The 19,272-nt window shown below is 54.8% G+C and overlaps 1 protein-coding gene across 1 annotated transcript; it reads right to left on the bottom strand.

Annotated features, from left to right (window-relative positions):
- Positions 1-3,980: 3,980 nt before the first annotated feature.
- Positions 3,981-19,029, bottom strand: MAPK11 (mitogen-activated protein kinase 11). Its single transcript, XM_020982878.2, is given in 13 exon segments — positions 3,981-4,306; positions 5,028-5,201; positions 7,126-7,204; positions 7,366-7,445; positions 8,095-8,166; positions 9,506-9,620; positions 10,528-10,575; positions 10,775-10,804; positions 10,973-11,084; positions 11,399-11,457; positions 11,547-11,676; positions 18,756-18,775; positions 18,777-19,029. Coding segments are annotated over 13 exon segments (1,089 nt in total). The 5' UTR covers positions 18,873-19,029; the 3' UTR covers positions 3,981-4,232.
- Positions 19,030-19,272: the final 243 nt, after the last annotated feature.

Raw genomic sequence — 19,272 nt, 5'->3', positions numbered from 1 at the left:
ACCTCAAGGGGAGTCCTTGGTGCTCCAGAGGACCACTCACATTGTTAGGAAGCTATTCCTTGAGTTTTCAATCACTCAACAAGCATTTATTGAACATCTACTACGTGCCAGGCACTGAGGTACAAAGACAAAACTAGAAAGGCCCCTGCCCTCATGGAGCTTACACTCTATCAGGGAACCGTCAGGTACACATATAATACAAAATATATACAAAGTCCATTTGTCTGATTGTAAAAACACATTTCATGAAAACAGAGTTAGTCTCGGGATGTTTGTCCTTCCAGGGACTTGTCTGGGTAACTTTCCCCAATGACTCCTCCCAGCGCTGCCCTCGGGGTCAAGCGGAACAAACTAATCCTTCCTGTACCTGATACCCTCAAGGACTTGAAAACAAGCTACAGTACCATGTCCCTGCCGGGTCTTCCTTCTCTGGGCTAACCAGAAGCAGTCCCTTGAATGGATCCTCACCCAGCCCCGCCTTCCAGGCCCTGGCTCCCTGCTGACCAGCCTACCCCTTCTCTGCTTCCTTCCTGAAATGGCCCGACCAGGCCGGGGACAGAGGGACCGGCACCGCTTCCCTGTCCTGGACACTAGGGCCTCTCCCAATGCGGCTGGCTAAGTCATGCTTGGCGATTGATTAAATGCTTGCGGATTGACTGATTGGTGGGCACAGGGCTGTGGGGGAGGGGAGGGGTGGCAGGCCTGGGCCCTACGCCCACCAGGCTCCAGCCCCCACCCCTGGTCACTGGCCCCAGCCCCTCTGGCCCCGACACCCGTCCCGGAGTTCACTTTGTCGCCTGGACTTGTTGATGTAAGATGACTCCAGGACCGTGGGCATTAAGCTTGGCACACAAGGCGATAAAGTACACATTTACATCTCACACACAACTCGTTACAGGACGTGTATGACGCTGGCCCACAGCGCACACCTCGCCCATTTGTGTCCTGGCCCAAGACCCAGGTGCGCCCACCCTGCAGACTGACAACACTCGTGGTCCAGGCCTCCCACGTGACATGGGGGCCAGAGGGCCTATACCCTGTTCAGGGGAGCATTCACACCGGTGCATACACACAAAGAGGCTCACGCTCACACGCAGCACGCTCTGAGCCTGGGCTGCCCAGCGGGCAGGGGTTCAGGTCTTCTTTCCTAGTGGCAAAATCAGGGGAGAGGTGAGAGCAGTCCCTCCCCCCCTTCTCTAGGGTGACATTTCCTTCCTCAGTTGCTCTTCCGCCCAGGCTCCTTCTTGCCCTCCACACCCCCTCCCCATCCCAGTTCCTCACCAGGGTTTTTGCTCCTGAGTGAGCATGTGCACAAGGCAGAAGGGCTGGGGGCGGTGGGGCTGGCGGGGGCAGCAGGCCCCGGCTCCTCTTCAGTACTGGGCATGCATCTGGGAGCTGAGCCCCACACAGATAATCTCTTCCCCATTAGTGGGCAGAGAGATGGGCCAGCTCGGTTGCAGGGAGGTGGGGACCCTTCCAGCCCTCAATGCATTAAGGTTTATATCGCCCCCCCAGTGCAAAGGCCACCATCACCAACCTCAGGTCAACTAGCCTCGGGCACTCTCCCCTAGAAAACTTCAGAGCTCAGATCCTACCCTCTAGGGAAGCCTGCCCAGATTGCTGTGGTCCCACCGGGGTTCCCCTTGCTATGATATCTCTAGCTTTCAGAGTCTGAGCCCTGAGTCACAGAGTGTAAGTTTCAAGGACTCCCCAGACTGGAAACTCTCTGAGGCTGCTCTCCCTCCCCCCCCAGACTGGAAGCTCCCTGGGGGCAGGGCCTGGGGCTGCTGCTCCTCCTTTGTGCTCCCAGCCTAGGAGCATTTAGCCTTCATTTGGAAATGTCCACTGGTGGCCTAGCCACACTAAGAACCTGTTCTACTTTTGGACAGCAGTGAACGGAATCCAGGACATAAGGAGAACCTTGGGTTTCAACCCCAGCTCCAAAGCTTCCTGGCTACATGAACCCAAGCAAACTGCCTTACTTCTCCAAACCTGGGGCTTTTCCAAGACAGTGGCTGGTGAGAGCTAGAGAAATGCGCCCTGCCTTTCTCTTTCTCAGTCCTCATTTGGCCCAGCTAGCCCCATCCCCCCCCCCCCCCCCCCCGCCCCTGGATTCCTGAAGAATGGTCATGACCTCATTGTGGCAGGAAGAGAAGAGGCCGGGACACAAACCCCACGACCCAGGGAGCTTATTTTTCTGGGCCTCGCTCCCTCTCCTTCAGCACAGACATATGAAGGTGACTTTCCAATCCAGGGACTCCACTGGGGGAGGTGGGGGAGCACAGCCCCCTACGCCACCAAAAACGATACCCCAGTGTAAGATGGGATGCCTGCCTCCACCCTGACCGAAGTCTGAGGCCAGCCCGGCCAGCCGTCAGAACCCACACACCCACATAGGCACCTGAATCACCTTCAGTGCTGGAGTGGAGGTCTAGTCCAACCCATAACTGAGCGAGAATCGCCTTGACAACATTCCCGACAGGGGTCACTGAACTGCCATGGAATGATGGGGATCTCACTGCTTTGCACAGGAGAGCTTTGGATAGGCTTGTAGAACCACTCACTGCTCCTGGTTCTGCTGCCTGGGACACAGCACAAGGAGGCTGTCCTCATGACAAGTCTCCGGGGTCAGCAGTCCCAGGTTCTTCCAAATGATCTTTGGACAGCATGCTCTGCAAGCCTCCTGCATCCTGGTGTCCTTCCTGAGAATGGGTGCCCAGGACTGAACCCAGAGGAAGTCCGTCCAAAGCAGAGGACAGTGGGACCCTGCCCTCACTGCTCCGGCACCGGCCGGCCCCTCTGAACTCAGGCCGAGATCCCAGAGGCGTTTTACACAGTTGATTCACATCGAGCTTGTGAGTCACTAAAACCCTCAGATCTTTTTCAGAAAAATTGCCGTCTCCTGTTCTTGTGGTTGTGCAGTGGATTTTTGAGCCCAAGATGAGAATTTTGTTTGTTCTTTGGTAATATTTCACCTCCTTAAGTTGGCCCAAAGCTCTAGAGCTTGCCGCAACCTTTTCTTGGCTTCTGACTGTCGTTGGCCAACACGTTAGCTCTCCACTTCCCCAGGATGTGTTTATGTGTGCACATGAACATGTTTATATGCATGTTTGTGTGCGCATGTGTGTGTGTGAATGTGTATATTTATGTGTTCATGTGTGAATGTTTGTGTTTGTGTGTGCATTGTGTGAATGTGTGTGTGCATGCATGTGTGTGTGTGTGTGTGTGTGTGTGTGTGTGTGTGTGTGTGTGTGCGTGCAGTTGCCAGCCCAAGAATCTCCAGGAGTTTCTTCCTCTCTGGGATGGCTCCGATCACCCTCACAAGGAGCTCAATCTGCTTCCCTGTGCTTCCTGGCCCTGCCTTCTGGGCCCATGACAGCCTCACACACATGCAGAGGGTATTCATTTCTCCTGAAGCCTTCTCTTCTCCAGCCTGGGGGTGTTCTCCCCAGTTCCTCCAAATGGGCCTCATCTGCCCTGGGGCCCGGGCCTCAACCATCCCAAGCATCTTGCTCTGACCTTTGTCCAGCCTATCAATGTCCTTCCTAAAATGTGCTGCCTAGGCCTGAACCTGATGCTCCAGGAGAGGCCTGAGCAGGGCAGGGGGTGGCAGACCCCCCCTCACTCTGGACAGGAGCACTCTGAAACCACGTGCACAGCTCCACTCACGGCCTGCCTATTTTCATCCCCATACATATGTCCTTGTTCAGACACATGTGTTAAAATACACACCCAGACACCCAGACACAGCTCCCCCAACCCTGACCCCCATCTCCAGGGCAGAGAAGATAGAGGTCTTCCTTGTGAAGCCCAGGCTCCAGCACAGAGAGGGCCCATTCTCTGGCCCCTCTCCCCAAGCCTGGGTTTCGAAAGTCTGCCAGAGGCAGGCACAGGATAGGGAGGCTGAGCCTTGGGGCCCCAGTATCCTGCCTGCCCCCATCCTACCCACGTGACTTCTATTCCTGAGTGGGGCAGAGGCCTTTGGAGGTAGTAGGCATAAAAGCCTCTAAGCATCCTTTATCCTCGTTTATCCAGACACTGTCCTCTGGTCCACGGAAAGAGCCCCCCACCCCCGACCTCAGTGAATGAGGTCGCCTCTGGCTGCAGGGCCTGCTGCCTGCTTCCTGAGAGTCTGCTCTGTGCCCTCTGGGATGGGGAGGACAACACTGATGGGTGAAGCCAGGCATCAGGGTCGAGCCCAGACAAGGTGGTGCCTGTGGCCCCCAGCCTCCTCATGGCTCAATCTCCAGGCTGTCCATTGGCAGCTCAGGGGCCTTGAAGCTGATGACCTCTTCATAGGTGAGCTCTAAGTAGGGAGATGAAAACCGTGGACAGAGGGACGAAGAGACAGGTAGACAGTGACAAGGACACAGAGAAACAAGTGAGTTTGAAGATCCCAATCCCTGATCTTCTCCCCCCACACCTAGCATCCCCACCTCGTCGTTCAGTCCCCCCGGCCTGAGGAAGGGGGTGCTCAGGTACATAGGGGTGCTGGCCAGGGACTGACAGATAGAGCCCATGGCAAGATTATACTCATAACTGAAGGAAAGGCTACATTTCAGTTAGAGATTAGTGAAATAAACTCCCAAGTCCACTAGACCCCTCTGTGAAGCCCAGGTTAAGAACTCCTCACCCAAATGAACCCAGCCCCCTTCCCTCCACAGGATTACGTCTGAGAAGAGTTGGGGATGTCTCTCCGGGGGACGTGGAGCAACGTCCTCCCTTTGCTCTGAGGAAACGGACTGATGGCCAGCCCACTGGGCCATGACCACCAGCCAAGCCCCGCCTCACAAAACCTGCCCCTGGAAAGAGGGGGACCTCACCTCTCTGCCCTGAGGGATTGGCCTGCATGAACCTCCCAGCTCAAGCCCTCTGTTCCTACAACCAGTTTGGGGTTTGGGAATCAGGGGTATGCCCAGCAGAAGTCAGGGGACAGGAATGGGGCAAGTTAAGGAACAGGGCTCAATGAAATCCTGAGGCCTGAGAAAGATGAAGCCCCCTGGCCCCCCAACAGCCTTGCCCCTCACCCTTCCACTCCTCAATGGTCCTCTCTTTGTTTTCAATGCTCTCATCATAGGGCTCAGCCTCGGGCTCGTCCTCAGGATCGTGGTACTGGGCAAAGTAGGGGTGTGCCAGGGCCTCCGTGGCACTGACCCGCCGGTCACTGTCCAGGACCAGCATCTTCTCCAGCAGGTCGACAGCTGGGGGCAGGGAATGTCATTGAAACATGGTCAAGTAGCCCGAGGCCTGACCCCTCGCCCCACAGCCCAACTCACAACTGACCTCTCTGGGCCTCTGTTCCCCTATCTAGGAAATGGAGATAAACGTCTACCTCAGGCAACACCCAATGATGTTCACCCATCTCTGATGTGCCAGTCATGTACCAGCATGAATTACAGCAGCAGCCTGTGTTGGCATCCCTCTGTTAATTATCTCCAATTTCTCCTGTCTAGCTTGTTCACATATAGCCGTCTGCATGTTGTCGCCCCCATCAGACTGTGAGCTCTATGACAGGAGGGACTGATTTAACCCTTTCTTCATTTCCCCAGTGCTTAGCACAGTGCCCGGCACACAGCAGGCATTTAATAAACGTTTAGTGACCAACTCTCTTATCCTCCTCTTGGTCTAGAAACTCCATGAGGGTATGGACTAGGTCTTTTCTGCTCAATGAAAGTGTATACACAGTACTTTGGAAACCCGAAAGCACCGTGTGAATTCTATTATTATTATTACTCTGTATTTTCCCCAGTGCAGACCAGGGCCCTGCATGCAGAAGAAACTTAATCAATGTGTTTTGCATGGATGAATGAATGAATTCCCCAACCCATCTCTACCTGCTGATTCTTCCTGCTCCCTCTTCCCTGCAAGATAGGAGCAGCGCTGAATCCTTTCCAGGCATTTCCTATCCCCTTCCTGCAGGGAGTAGTTAGGGTGTGACCTTTTCTCAGCCTTCTCCTCTAGAGATATAATCAGCTATACAACAATTAGCTTCTTTTTAGCCGATGGGCAATATAATGACCCCAATTTCCCCATGATCCATTTCTCTATTTTATAAAGATTATATGGGGGCAGCTAGGTGGCATAGTGGACAGAGCACCAGCCCTGGATTCAGGAGGACCTGAGTCAAATCCAGCCTCAGACAGATAACACTTACTAGCTGTGTGTCCCTGGGCAAGTCACTTATCCCCATTGCCTAGCCAAAAAAAAATAGTACAAAAAAAAGATTATAGAAGATGAATAGTTATTAATGCAATCACAATAGCTCTGAGCCCCCAGTTAGGAAAATTTCCACCATTAGGAGACAGAGTGGTATAGTGAAAAGAGCAACGGAGTTGAAATAGGAAGAACTGAGTTCAAATCCTGGCTATGCCACTTATCACCTGTGTGACTTTGGGCAAGTCCCTTGACCTCTCTGGGCCTCAGTTTTTCCATCTGAAAAGTGAGGGGACTGGACTAAAGGGCATTTGAGGTCCCTTCCGGCTCTACGTCTGTGAACCTATGAGCCTCAGTCTCTATCTTCCTTTGGGGGCCAGCTTAGGTGTCACCTCTTCCTTGGAGCCCATCCTGACTACTTATCCCCAGGTGAAAATAAGCTTTCTACCATATTTCTTACCATATTTTTTTGGGGGGGTAGCCCACTTCCTTTGAACTTATTCCTCTCTCTCTTAAGGAGGGGAGGTGATTTTCCATGGTCACAAAGACAGCGAGTTTTTAGAGTCCCCACTTATCTCCTCACCTCAGAGTTATTGGTGAATTTAATTGTCCCTTCCCTTCCCCCCTCTCAGCTAGAAGGTAAACTTCTCTGGGGCAGGGCTTATGTTCCCTCTCTCTGTGTCCCCAACACCACGCATGGTCCCATTATACAGCAGGTGCTTAATACCTATTTGTTTAATTGAATCAATATGTTTACTCCCCTCTATGAGGAGGAAAACTGAGCTTTCACCCTAACTCTGTCTCTATTATCCTTGGCCCCCATCCTTCCCCTCCACATCCTGGTGCCCTATCACCCCAGTCCTCATGACTCTCACCCTCATTCCTTCATCACCGTTAGCTACTCCCCCATTTTCCCCTTGAAACCCTGCTCTCTCTTCCCTTCAGCCTCTTAGCCCATCTCTTCCTCCTTACCAAGGGGGTTGGCTCCTCGGAAGATGCTTCTCAGGTCCTTCTGGGGCATGTGGGGCAGGGACTCGATGTATTTTCGGGCCTGGGGAGGGTGGAAGCAAGGGGATCTTAAATCCTTTCCTAGTGAAAATGATACTGGATAACTGGGGAGGATAGGAAAGAGGCAAGAGGCAAAAAGGGGGCCTGGGCAAGGAGCAGTAGGAAGTTTGGGGGATGCGTAGAGAACCTAGCTGGGCCACTCACATGTTCCGATGAGATCTTCTTCAGCAGCTCAGAGCTGGGCGTCCCAACCACCTCCATGATCCGTTTGAGCTGGTCAATGTCTACCCAGCTCAGGAAAATCAGAGCCCGACTTGAACTGCCCACCCAGGGTCCCCAGGTCCCTGCCCAGAGGGATTCAGGAGGATGTGATATTAATACTAATAAAACAAAGAAATCATGGTGTAATGAATAAAGATCTGACCTGGGAGTCAGAAGAACTGGGTTCAAAACCTGCCTCTGACGGTGATGGCTATGTGACTGGGCAAGGGGCTTTACCCCTCAGTGCTTCAGGTAACAGTCTATTAAACTGCAGAGAGGTTGCTAATTTGCATCGATGGAGGGGATTTCCTTAAAGGGAGTTCCCTTTGCCAACTTAATCACAGGTCCAGGTACAAGCACATACAGAAGACAATGAAAAAGAGCTCTTTGAGGATTGAGGTTTCTTAGCAAGATGCTTTCCTTGAAATAGCCCAGGGGAAGCAGAGAGTGTGAGAATCATTACTGCCATTTTCCAGATGAGGAAACTGAAATTCAAAGTGGGAAAGTGACTCCTCAGGGATCCAGTCACTAGAAAGCATCAAAGTCAGTTCCAAAGCAGGTTTTCTGACTTCAAGTCTGATGCAAAGGAGACAGCATCATCTCCCAAGCCCTTGTCCCAGCCCCCTGCCCCTGCCCTCCACAGCATCTTCTCATGCTTCCGTCCAAGGATACAGTCATTTCCAGGGAATAGGGCCTTCCCCTTCAAGAGCTCTGCCATGATGCAACCCACGGACCATATGTCCACTGTGAGAGGGGGGAAGAGAGAGAGAGAGAGAGAGAGAGAGAGAGAGAGAGAGAGAGAGAGAGAGAGAGAGAGAGAGAGAGAGAGAGAGAGAGAGAAAGAGGGAGAGAGAGAGAGAGGGAGGGAGACAGAGACAGAGAGAGGGAGGAAGGAGAGAGAGGGAGGGAGAGAGTAAAAGAGAGAGAGATTGGGTGTGGGGGGTCAGTCTGAGTCCCCGTCCCTACTGGAAAGCCCACCCTGCCTGTTCTAGCTTATCTGGACCTCCCCTTTTCTGACTCTTCTAGGCCTTAGAGTGTAAGCACCCCACCCCACCCCAGGCCCAGGGCTGGGCCACACTCTGTCTAATCTGTGGGACCAGTCTGCCCTCTGGCCTGGGCCCCATCCTCTCCTCTAGTTGGGGGCTTCCCCTTAGCCCTAGCCTGTGAGCTCCCAGAGGCCAGGGCTTGGGTCCTCTCTTCCTCTGCCTCCCTCACCAGACTGTGAGCTGGCCTGCTCACTTTACCGGCCAGCCCTTGCTGACACTTGGGGCTTCTTTGATGTGGCTGCTTCCCTCTCCCTCTCCCGCCTTCCCTCCCTCCCTCAGCTCACACTCACTCAAGCTCTCCCTTCAACACCCCACGCAGTCCATAACTGAGCAGGAGGCGTTTTCACTAACTTCCTGACCTTCCTGACCCCCAGGGAAGCCATGAGCTAAACCCACAGCAACCTAAGCCAGAGGGCAGCGATCCTTTAGCCAAGCTCGGGAACAGGCATAGGGAAGCTGACAGCTCCCAGACCGGAATTCAGAGTTGAGTTGTCTGCAGAAAGGAACTGCTCAGCTCGCCCCCTCCCCTGGCCTCACCTCCACCTGAGTGAGGTGATACTTCCCAGAGCATCCCCTGGGCCCACACTCCTGTGAGAATATCCAAGTTCATTGGAACGGCAAACATCTGCTTTGGGTCTTCTGGGGCAGCCTGCTCACCCTCTAGGTGGGGTAGGCTTGAGCATCAGCTGTGTCCGTGTTGTTCTGTGGACCTGTCATGCTGTATGGCATTGTGGACAGAGCTGGTCTTTGAGCCAGGGAGACCTGGGCTCCCATTCAGCCTCTGACATATCCTGGCTCTGTGACCCTTCAATTCTCAAAGCTCTGGGCAGCTCTCTGAATTACTAGTTGAAGAGAAGATGCCAACTGGCATTGAGAAGGGCTTTCCTCACCCAGGAGTTCCCCAGAGCGATGAAGCCAGAGATCCAGCCCCTAGCCCTATTTTGCTAATGCTAGACCCTGCAGGATGCTTCACTAGCTGCTACCTGTGTTTACCTCCTCCCTCATTCTCATCACGTGAAAAGCTGCCTCGACCTTACCTGTCTGGTTATAATGCATCCAGTTGAGCATGATCTCAGGGGCGCGATACCAGCGCGTGGCCACATAGCCCGTCATTTCATCATCTGTCTGGCGGGCCAGCCCGAAGTCCAAGATCTGAGGAGCCACAACCACAGCTGAGTTCTTCAGCCAGGAGGCGAAAGACCTGGCCCTGCCTTAGGGAGCCCCTGGCCTGACAGGACCCACAGGACACGGCCAGGGCAACATTAAAACCCCACAAATGAACACGAGGTGGAGGGAGGCCAGGTATGCAGAGGAGACCCCGGCTGATTGTTTGGGGACAATTCAGGATAATTGAAAGTCTGATGGAAGGAGCAGAGGGACGGCCCGGCCACCATCCAGACAATCAAGCTGCTCAAGGAACAGAACTAGAGGAGGGAGACCCCCCCAAGTCCCATCACCGCCCCCCCCACCACACTCCTTCTGGTTGGTCAGGAGAGGGGATTCTCTGATTCCACACAGCTGCGGATAATCCCCAAATGGTGACTAAGCCAAAGGTCACACCCAGCTGAACCCAGGTCCACCTTTGTGCCGCCCTGTAGACACCTGGGTCCTTTCCCTCAACACAAATGGGGCACATTAGGCTACTGTCAACAGCAGCACCGAAGGACAATCCAGAGCTGGAGGAATTGGTTTCCACATCTGTTCTTAGGTCTGACTTCCTGGATGGGAGGTATTGGCACACAAACGAGCCCCCAGGAGTGAAAGGCAAGCCCAGGACCTTTAAAAGAGGCTCCAGCCATTTAACCAAGCCAATGATCTTTAGGAAATAAACCGTGAATAGACACGGAGACAGAAACAAGGTTCGTTCAGCAGGCGCCCTGGTTGTAGGGGCAGGGGTGGGAGCTGGCTCTGGGTTCTGCCTGGGCTGCTCTCAGCAGCAGCTATGTCCACCCTTGGAAGCCAGATGCCAGGGCTTTAGGGCAGGGCTCAGGTGGGGGGAACAGAAGCTGATGAGGAAGGAGCTCCATCTCAGGACTCCCCCCTGCCCAGGAAGCCTCACCCTCAGCTCGCAGTCCTCGTTCACAGCCAGGTTACTGGGCTTCAGGTCCTGTAGGCATGACAGCAACCCCAGGTGAGTTTTCTGCCCTGGTACATGGCCCACCTGGATCCCAAAGCACTGTTCCCCCTACTCTGCATCCTCCCTCCCCCTATTCTACCATCCTCCCCACCTGCCCCTTCTGGAGGCCCAGAGAGCAGGACCCCAAAGCCCCTCAGTGCTCTGCTGGCCCAGACCCAGCCATACTCACTCTGTGGATGATTCCGGCCGAGTGGATGTACTGAGGGATGCAAGATAGATAGGAAGGTGAACCATCAGCAGGGCCTGGCCTAGCGACCCACTTGGTGAGTTATCCAGCCCCAGGAGGGAGCAAGTCAGGGAGGGCAGAGTCAGGGAAACATCAGGCACTGGGGATGAGGAGAGTCCAGGGGCCCGGCTCATCTCTCACCTTCAGCCCCCGCAGCAGTTGATATGCGAGGAACTGTATGTGTTCATCCGTTAGCTTCTGGCATCTGACGATGTTGTTCAGGTCGGCCCCCATCAGGGTGGTCACGAGGTACCTGTAGGGAAAGGCCAGGGATGAGGGGCCCAGGGCCCAGGAACCAAAGGAGGGAGTCCAGTGGTGGTCAGAAGGTCCAGGACTCAGGAACCATAAGAGGGGGGTCCAGTAGTGATTGGGAGACTCAGGGATCAGGGATGAGGGATGGCAGCCCAGGACTCAGGGACCAAGGAGGGGGTCCAGGGATAGGTAGGGATCAGGGATCAGGTAGGCCCCTCACCAATGAGAAAGGCAGAGCCATAGCCTCAGGCTACTGTACTATTGCCCCATCTCAGCCCTGGGCCTCAAGCAGGTGCACCCCCAGACCCCACTCACACTTCATTGAAGTTTTCTATGGAAGTAGCCGGTGTGAAGACATCTAGCAGGCCAATGACCTGGGCAGAGACAAGGGGCTTCCTGTCAGGGGCCTCCAAACCCCAGCAGACCTCCTCCCCCAGGATTCCAGACCCCTGAAGCTCCTCACGTTTTCATGTTTCATATGTTTGAGCAGTCGCAGCTCCCGGTACGTCCTCCTGGCGTGGACCAAGGACTGGAAGGGCCGGGACAGCTTCTTCACGGCCACTTTTTGCCGAGTGCGGGTGTCATATGCAGAGCTGTGAAACAGGCCAAGTCAGTGAGGGGGATGGGTTAGGAGAATGTGCAGTGAGCAGAAAATGGGCCTGGGCCATGGGAAATCCTGTCCCCCTGCCCCTCGCTGCATCCAGAGAAGGAGGCCAGACAAGAGGACACTGAGGACCAGCAAAGGTCATGGGAGCTAGTCCTAGACTGGCCCACACTCACAGGAGAAGAGGGGTAAGATCTGTCCCCAGGAATGGGGCAAGAAGAGAGAAGCCCATAGGCTCTAAGAGGAAGACATCCATACAGAAATGAGGTTGTGGACAAGACAGCACAGAGCTGTGGGGAGGAGCAGACCCCCTCAGGGACTGGAGGAAGGGAAGGAGCCTGAGGCCCAGCCTTGAGGGCCCCTTCCAAGTGGCAGTGAAGAAGCCGACCTGGTTGGAGCCAACCTGTCCAGGCCTGGCCATTCCTTCTCTCCTATCCTGTCCACAAAGCCCTGGGCAGGAGGGGTAGGCATGGCTCGACTCAGTCCTCCTGCTTACAGCATCCTCGAGCTAAGCTCAAAGGGATCTTTGAGGCTGTGGCTGGGAGAGGTGGCCCAGATAATAAGTGCTGGAGGCAGAATTTGCACTCAAGTCTTCCTGACTCCCACTGTTACCTACCAGCTTTCAGAAAGTCCCTCTGCCTCTTAGAGTCAGCTGTTGCCTTTCTTTCACTGGTCATTCCTTCCATATTGATCTTGGTCCAACTCCTCGTCACTGTTCCCTGCCAGCCTCCAGCCCATGTCCCACTTTTCAGCACGGCTCAGTCTCTCAGCCCAATCCCTGCCCTCATGCTCATGGCCATGGCTGTGACTTTAAAGACTCTGGCCTCTCAGTCCACCAACCTCCTGACCTCCCTTGACCTCCTCCACCTTCACTCCACCTCCAGCTTGGCCATCATCTTGACTCTGGCCATCTCTCATAAATGTTCTACCTCCATGGTCCAGCTCACTGACCATAACCTCCTATCTTTCAATTTATCCTTCAGCCTTGCCTTTCCTAAACCTGTTCTTCGTCCTTATTCTGATCTCTTTTCCCTCGGTTCACAGTCTGGACTCTATGATTAATCAGTTCAACCTAGCACCATCAACCACCCTGTCATCGCCAGTCCCACCTCATTAAACCCCAATCCCTGGTTACGGCCGCCATCTGCCTTTTTCATTCCTACTCATTTACTTCTGAGTGCTCTTAGTGACGCCACAAAGGAGCTTCACTGCTGCACGGTGATCTTTCCATTCTGCCCAATTGATTTTATCCCACTCTCTATAGAAGTGATTTGCAAACCTTCCCTTCTTCCCTCAGACACCTTACTCCATCCCTCTGGCCTCCATTCTGCAGCAGAGGCTTTCACTTCCTACTTTATGGAGAAAACAGAAGCCATCTCTTAGGAGCTCCCTCTTCTCCTCACTGCCATCACACCTCAAAACCCCCGTGTGTGAGCCCGAGCTCTCTCCTCCTTTATGCCAGTCTGATGAAGAGGCAGGCCTTGTTAAGGCCAACTCCACTTGCTCCCCTAATTCAGTCCCATCCCATTGCATCCTCGAGCTAGCCTTTGAACCATTCCTTCTCTCACATATCTTTGACCTCTCCTTACCCTGGCTCTGGCTCTGCCACCAACAGAAATGCCCACTTCTCTTGCGTCCTTAGCATTCATCCATTCCTTGACTCTCACTTGACCATAGCATCCCCTGAATTCTCTGTCTCCTTTTTGGGGCATGGATGGGACCAAATGGTTGTTAAGCACTCTTCCAACTCTCTGATGCTATGATTCATTACATTCTCCCCAAACCAATGCCACCTCCCTTTTCCCTGCTTCTGTCACGGACACCATCATCCCTCCAGCCTCCCAGCTTCCCAGCCTCTGAGTCATCCTTGATTTTCTTCTATCTTCTTCAACCACCATAAGCGATCAGTTCTGAAGTCTTGTCAGACCCCACCTCCACAACACCTCTCCCACCTTTTCCCTCCTCACATGACCATCCCCCTCATTCAGGCCCACATTGCCCTCCTCTTGTGCTATTGCACCCCTACTTCCATCCTCTCTCCTTTCCAATCCACATTCACAGAACCAATATGCTGGTATTCCTAAAACACAGATCTGACTGTGTCACTCCCTTCCTCAAACATTTTCAATGGGTTCTAATTGCCTCTGGGGTCAAATACAAAATCCTCAGCCTGGCATTTAATCTCCCCCCCAAATCTGGCTCTGACCTTTCATGAAACAGCTCTGCACATACCTGCTGTTCCAGTCTCCCTAACCTCATTGTCCCCCGCACATGCCAAATCATCTCTAGTTCCTACACCTTTATCCCAGTGGCTTCCTGCATCCCCAGTGCATCCTCATCTGCAATCCACTCTCTCCTCACCGCAGTCTGGTAGCTGTCCCTAAAAGCCCAGCTCCTAGCCCTTGAAATGGCTTTGCATATACTCATTACCTGCTACTTGTGCAAAGGTGTTCTATCTACTGTGCACACAAACCCCTGAGGGCAGGGGCTGAGATCCCCACCCAGACTCTGGCACAAGTAGGTGCTCAATGAATGAATGGCCTTTCAATTGGCTCTCTACCAAGCTTTCCCAGTATTGAAAATATTATGATTCCCATTTTACCAACGAGTAAACTGAGGATAGGTGGCTTCCTCAAGGTCACCAAGCTAAGGAGTTTCATAGCTGGGATTCTGATCCAAGTCTTCCAAGACCAAGGTCAGTGCTCTGGGAATAGAGTGGGCCTCAATTTGCCTACCTCACAGCCTCAGCTGACCTCTGAGACTTGGAGATCATCTAGCCACCAGGATTGCCCAGCTCCAGGGAGCTCTGGCCCCCTCCTTCCTTGAGCTCCTGGTACGGAGAGAGGAAGGTAGAATTGGATCCTAGACATAGCTCCAGCATCCTGCAGGGCGGAGCGCCCGGCTGAGGTGTTGGCTATGGATGGGGGATCAGTAAGCACACGCCATGCTATTATCTGTCACAGACTTTCTCTGGGCTTTGTCGTCGATTCTACTTTTCATTTGTGCCTTATTAAACTCAAGTCCAAGGGAAGAGGCAGCTCAATTTGTGTCCCTAGGGACCAGCAGTAATTATTGGAGCCAGACAGTCTGGCAGGTACTAAGGACTCACGTACACACACACCTGAGCTCAAGCTGGCCCCCAGGACCCCAGGGTCACTCGCCCAACTGGCTCAGCCACTCAGACAATGACCATCTTTCCTTGGTCCGGACCCCAGGTACTGATGTCAGCTTCCCCCTACCCCAGAGTAGGGACATACCAGAGCCTTCCCTTGGGGGCTCAGAGCTCCCAGAGCCTGGGGCTGCTACTCTAGGTCCCCAGGCTGTAGGGTCTGGGGTTGCCTCTTCTCTCCCCCCAGGCAGGAGCTCCCTGAGGGAGGGGCTTTGGTCTGCTCCTCCTCTGACCCCCGGTTTAGGACAGGTCTTAGCGGAAGCCCAGAGAAGCTGAGTTGGGCAGAGACATGATCCAGAAGGGCGGGGATGTCATCTGGATAGGAGACATTCGAGGAGCTCAGTGGTTCAGAGGGACGGCCTTAGCGATCTTAGTGATCTCACTCACCTCCCTCTGGTACCTGTGGGGCTCCAGCCAGGGTCAGGTTAGGCATGGGCCGGGCCCCAGCAGAGCCCTTTGGGGGTGCTCCAGGTTAGGAGGGGAGGGAGAGCATGTGAGCAAGGGGCCTGAGGCACCACAATGAGGGGAAGTAGAGGAGGCAGGCCTGGGGAAGTCACTTCCTGCCTGTGGGCCAGGACAGAGAGGGAGGAAGGGAGTTTCTTGTTACAAAAAGAATTCAAAGCTACAGGACTGGAGTGGGCCAGCAGGCCTCTCCAAGGCTGGGGCAGCCCTCCTCCCATTCAGCTTCCAACGGTTGGACAGAGACAGCCCTATCCAGGTATCTCTCCATTATCCCCAAGCCTGGACCTTTCAAGTCAGCAGCCACAGGGAGACCCAGGTCCCAAGCTCCAGGCTGGCCTACTCCCCACCTCCCATCCTGGGAGACCTCAGCATCTGGGGGTCCCACAGAGACCGCCAACTCCCCATGCCCCAAATGGAGCTGGGTGTCTTCTCCCTCAAACCGCCCTATTTCTGGGGAGGCTCCCACCCCACTTTGACCCCCCTTCTCTGGCTGCTGGTCAGCTTGTCAACATTCTTCCTAATGGGGATCCCTCGAACTGACCACAGGACTCCAGACATGGTCTGAGCAGTACAGGGCACAGTGAGACCAGCACCTTCGCACTCCTGGACATCCTGCCTCTCTTAACCCAGCCCGCTGGTTTCCATGTTTGGCTTCCATGTCATGGAGCTGACTCATGTTAAGGCTGTGCTTTGTCATAGAAAGGGAGCTGAATTGGATCAGGGGAGTTTGAATTCCAGCTCTGCTACTTGTTACATGTATAACCTCAAGCGAGTCATTGGTCCTCTTGGAGCCTCTGTGTCCTCTTCTGTAAAATGAGAGTATTGGAAGAGATGGCCTCTAGAAGATCCATACCTGGCAAGAATGCTAGAACTTTCAGACCGCCGATATCATGACATTTTTTTTTAAACAGAAGTTGCTATCTAGTATACAGTGATCTTTTAAATCATAGCATAAGACTGCACATTCTCCCCTGTTCAATTCCCTCTTGTTAGTTTCAGCTCAACACTATCCTGTCAAGACCATTTTGCATTCAAGCTGTTGTATTGTGAGCCTCAGCTCAGTCCTTGGATAAGTTTGTCTTTTCAGTCTTTGCCAAACAGCAAAGGACGATTCTGAATGCTGGGCTGTGGGCAGAGCCTTGGGGAGCTCCGGTGAACACCTCCTTGGGTCAGCACTGACCATTAATCACTGCCCCTTGGGGATTTTGAATCTCTCCAGCCTGCATTATGCCCACAGAGATCCTGGGAAAACCTGAATGCTGGGCTGAAAGGCAGGAATCCACTTTCTGTGCCACTGCCCTGATCTGTGAAGTTGAACAAGCCAGGCAGGGCCAGAAAGGAGATCTAGCTGGCCCCAAGCGCTCTCCTTTGTAGCGCCCCTGCCGACTGGCAATGACTGCCCCGTTCATCTGCCAGCAGCGTCACTTGAATGATGTGACTTCCCAAGGAGAAAAAAGTCCCGACACTTCAGCCTGACATAAAGGCCTTCCAAGGCTCCAACCCCTGCCTCTACCTTGTAACTTACTATTCTGCCTCAGACTCCAAATGTTCCTGCTTTCAAAACAAACCAGCCAGCCCAGTTCCTTTCTCCACACCTTTGCACACACTGTTTCCACCGCCTGCTACACCCCCCTCCAAACCCCATATCTCTTTCTACTGGCATCACATCCATACTTCAAGGCCCTTAGAGGTTTCTCTTCTCTGGAGCACTTTCCCTGAACCTCCTTGCTTACCCCAGGGCTAGACTGTCTCCTCTAACCCCCACATCCCCAGAGCCTGTGCCTGTCCCTTCTTAAGACCCCTGATTCCCTGCCTGGGAGGGGAGTCATTTGGGTCCCTGACTTCAGAAACATCCTGGTGCAGTGTGCCCAGAGCCCTGGCCAAAGAGTCAGGGGCCCTGGGGTCTAGCTTTGCCACTGCCTGCCTCCCTGTGTGAGCTTGGCCATCTCATTTGCCTTCTCTTGGCTTCAGTTTACTCCTGTTGGCCTAGGTCTCTGAGACCCCTTGCTTGTAATGGTCTAGGCCACATCTCCCTGTTGGAAGGTAAGCTCCCTGGGCGCAGGGTCAGAGCCTCTTTCAGCTGTCTCCTCAGAGGTGGCCTGAGCACAGTAGGTGCTCAGCAATCTTCCTTAGAAGTTTGACAAAAGACCTCCGCACAGGGTGCCCGCCTCCTCTCAGGAACTGGGGAAGTGCCCAGAGACCTCTCTCTTTCTTCCCAGCAGTCCCTTCCTCCTGCTCCTCTCTGCTTGGCTACAGCTGTTACCACAGTGAGTCTGCAAAGCCTGAGCTTGCCCAGAGCCAAGGTAGGGCCCTGTGTGCCCCCTGCAGCCCTGTGAGCCTCAGCTGTCCACCCCTCACCAGGAACTCCTTCTCATACTGCTAGCTCTCCCACATCCAGCCCATCTCCAGCCCTGTACTCCTGGCTCCCTAAACACGGCTCTGGGCTCATCTGTCTCTCAGCTTGGAGACTCCCTTGTCCCCCGGCCCCCATTCTGAGTGACGGCTATCTTTCTTCCAGAAGGGGGACTCCTACAGAACTACATCTGCCACCCCAAAGAGGGACTCCCACAGAGCTGTGTCTGTCTCCAGAAGGGGGAGCCCCTAGGGCTGTGGATGCCCCTCAAAAGCAGAACTCCTCCAGGGACATCGCTGCCTTTCAGTAGAGGGAGCCCCCAGGGCCGGGAGCTCCCCCACCGCAGACCTGGGGTTCTCTGACACAAGGCCTTGCCCCTCAGCCCTATTGGCCTTCTCACAGAATGAGAGACCCCTAATGGTCACAAGTGGACTGGGGTCAGCGTGTGTGTGGTTGATTAGGGGTGGAGACAGAGCCAAGAGCTGAGGGGTCAGATCAAACACTATGTGGCCTTCATCCCCCACCCCTCCCCCATTATCTAGGGCTCCCACAAGGCCCCAGGAAGTCAGTATGAGCTGGGACAGACAGACATCAGGCTGACCTGGGAGAGGATGCCCACAGTCACATAGTAAGTACCCCAGCTGCCTCCTCCCACCCCCACCCCCCAAGAGAAGGGGCTTTTGAATTATCTCCAGCATTAGCTAATGACCTCAGCCCCAGAACTCAGTCCTCCCACCCCACCCCAGCTCTGGCTTCTGAAAGGACCGGGGGCAATCTGGGGAAGGAGTTGCCACAAGCCCAGAAGCCCCTTCCCTTCGTAAGATGCAGGGGCGCTCCTGCCAGCCAGCACGGGAGCTGAGGGTATCCGGGACTCCTCCGACTGCGCTGGCAGGGCGGGGGAAGGGAACTTCCATTCATCCCCTCTTTCATTTGTTCGTTCATTCATTCATTCGATCCGGGAAGGGCAGGGCGGGGCTGGGGGGGTGTTTCTCCAGCCACCACCCCGACTCCTCCCCAGGCCTCTCTCCCCATGTGCCCTCCCCCTCCAGCCTCCAGCCCCCAGCCCCCGCAGCCCTCCCGGTACCAGACGGAGCCGTAGGCCCCCCGAGCCCACGGGGCTTAGGCTCTGGAAGCGCTCGGGGACCTCCCACAGCGTCTTGTTAAGCTCCTGTCTGTAGAAGCCACCGCGAGGGGCCGACATGGCTCGGGCCTGGGGGGCCGAGCTGGCCTCTGTCGGGCCCCGCTCTGGCCCCAGCCCCGGCCCCGGATCGGGCTGCGATCCCTCCAGCAGCCTGGATGCCTGGCTCCGCCCGCCCGGCCGGGTCCGGCAGGCAGAGCTCAGAAGCTGCCCGGGGGCCCCAGGGGCGGGGCGGGGCGGGGGTGGGGGCGGGGCATGGAGAGAGGGAAGGGGCTCCAGCCTCCGCGACCCCGCCCTCAATGCCTGGGGGGCGGAGTCACTGCTGCAGTTTGAGAGAATCCCCAGAAACGTGACACCGCCCCACCAAAGGCTCAGGACACTCCCACCCTGCCCCCTTCCTCCCTCCCCGCCTCCTGGGCCCTCCCCACCCTCCAACTCCTCCTCTCGGTCCACTTCCCGGTAC

Source organism: Phascolarctos cinereus, unplaced genomic scaffold, assembly GCF_003287225.1.
Source record: "Phascolarctos cinereus isolate Bilbo 61053 unplaced genomic scaffold, phaCin_HiC Scaffold_1;HRSCAF=81, whole genome shotgun sequence".
NCBI classification, from domain to species: Eukaryota; Metazoa; Chordata; class Mammalia; order Diprotodontia; family Phascolarctidae; genus Phascolarctos; species Phascolarctos cinereus.
The sequence above is the reverse complement of the archived record's forward strand: the minus strand, read 5'-3'. Positions and strand labels throughout refer to the sequence as shown.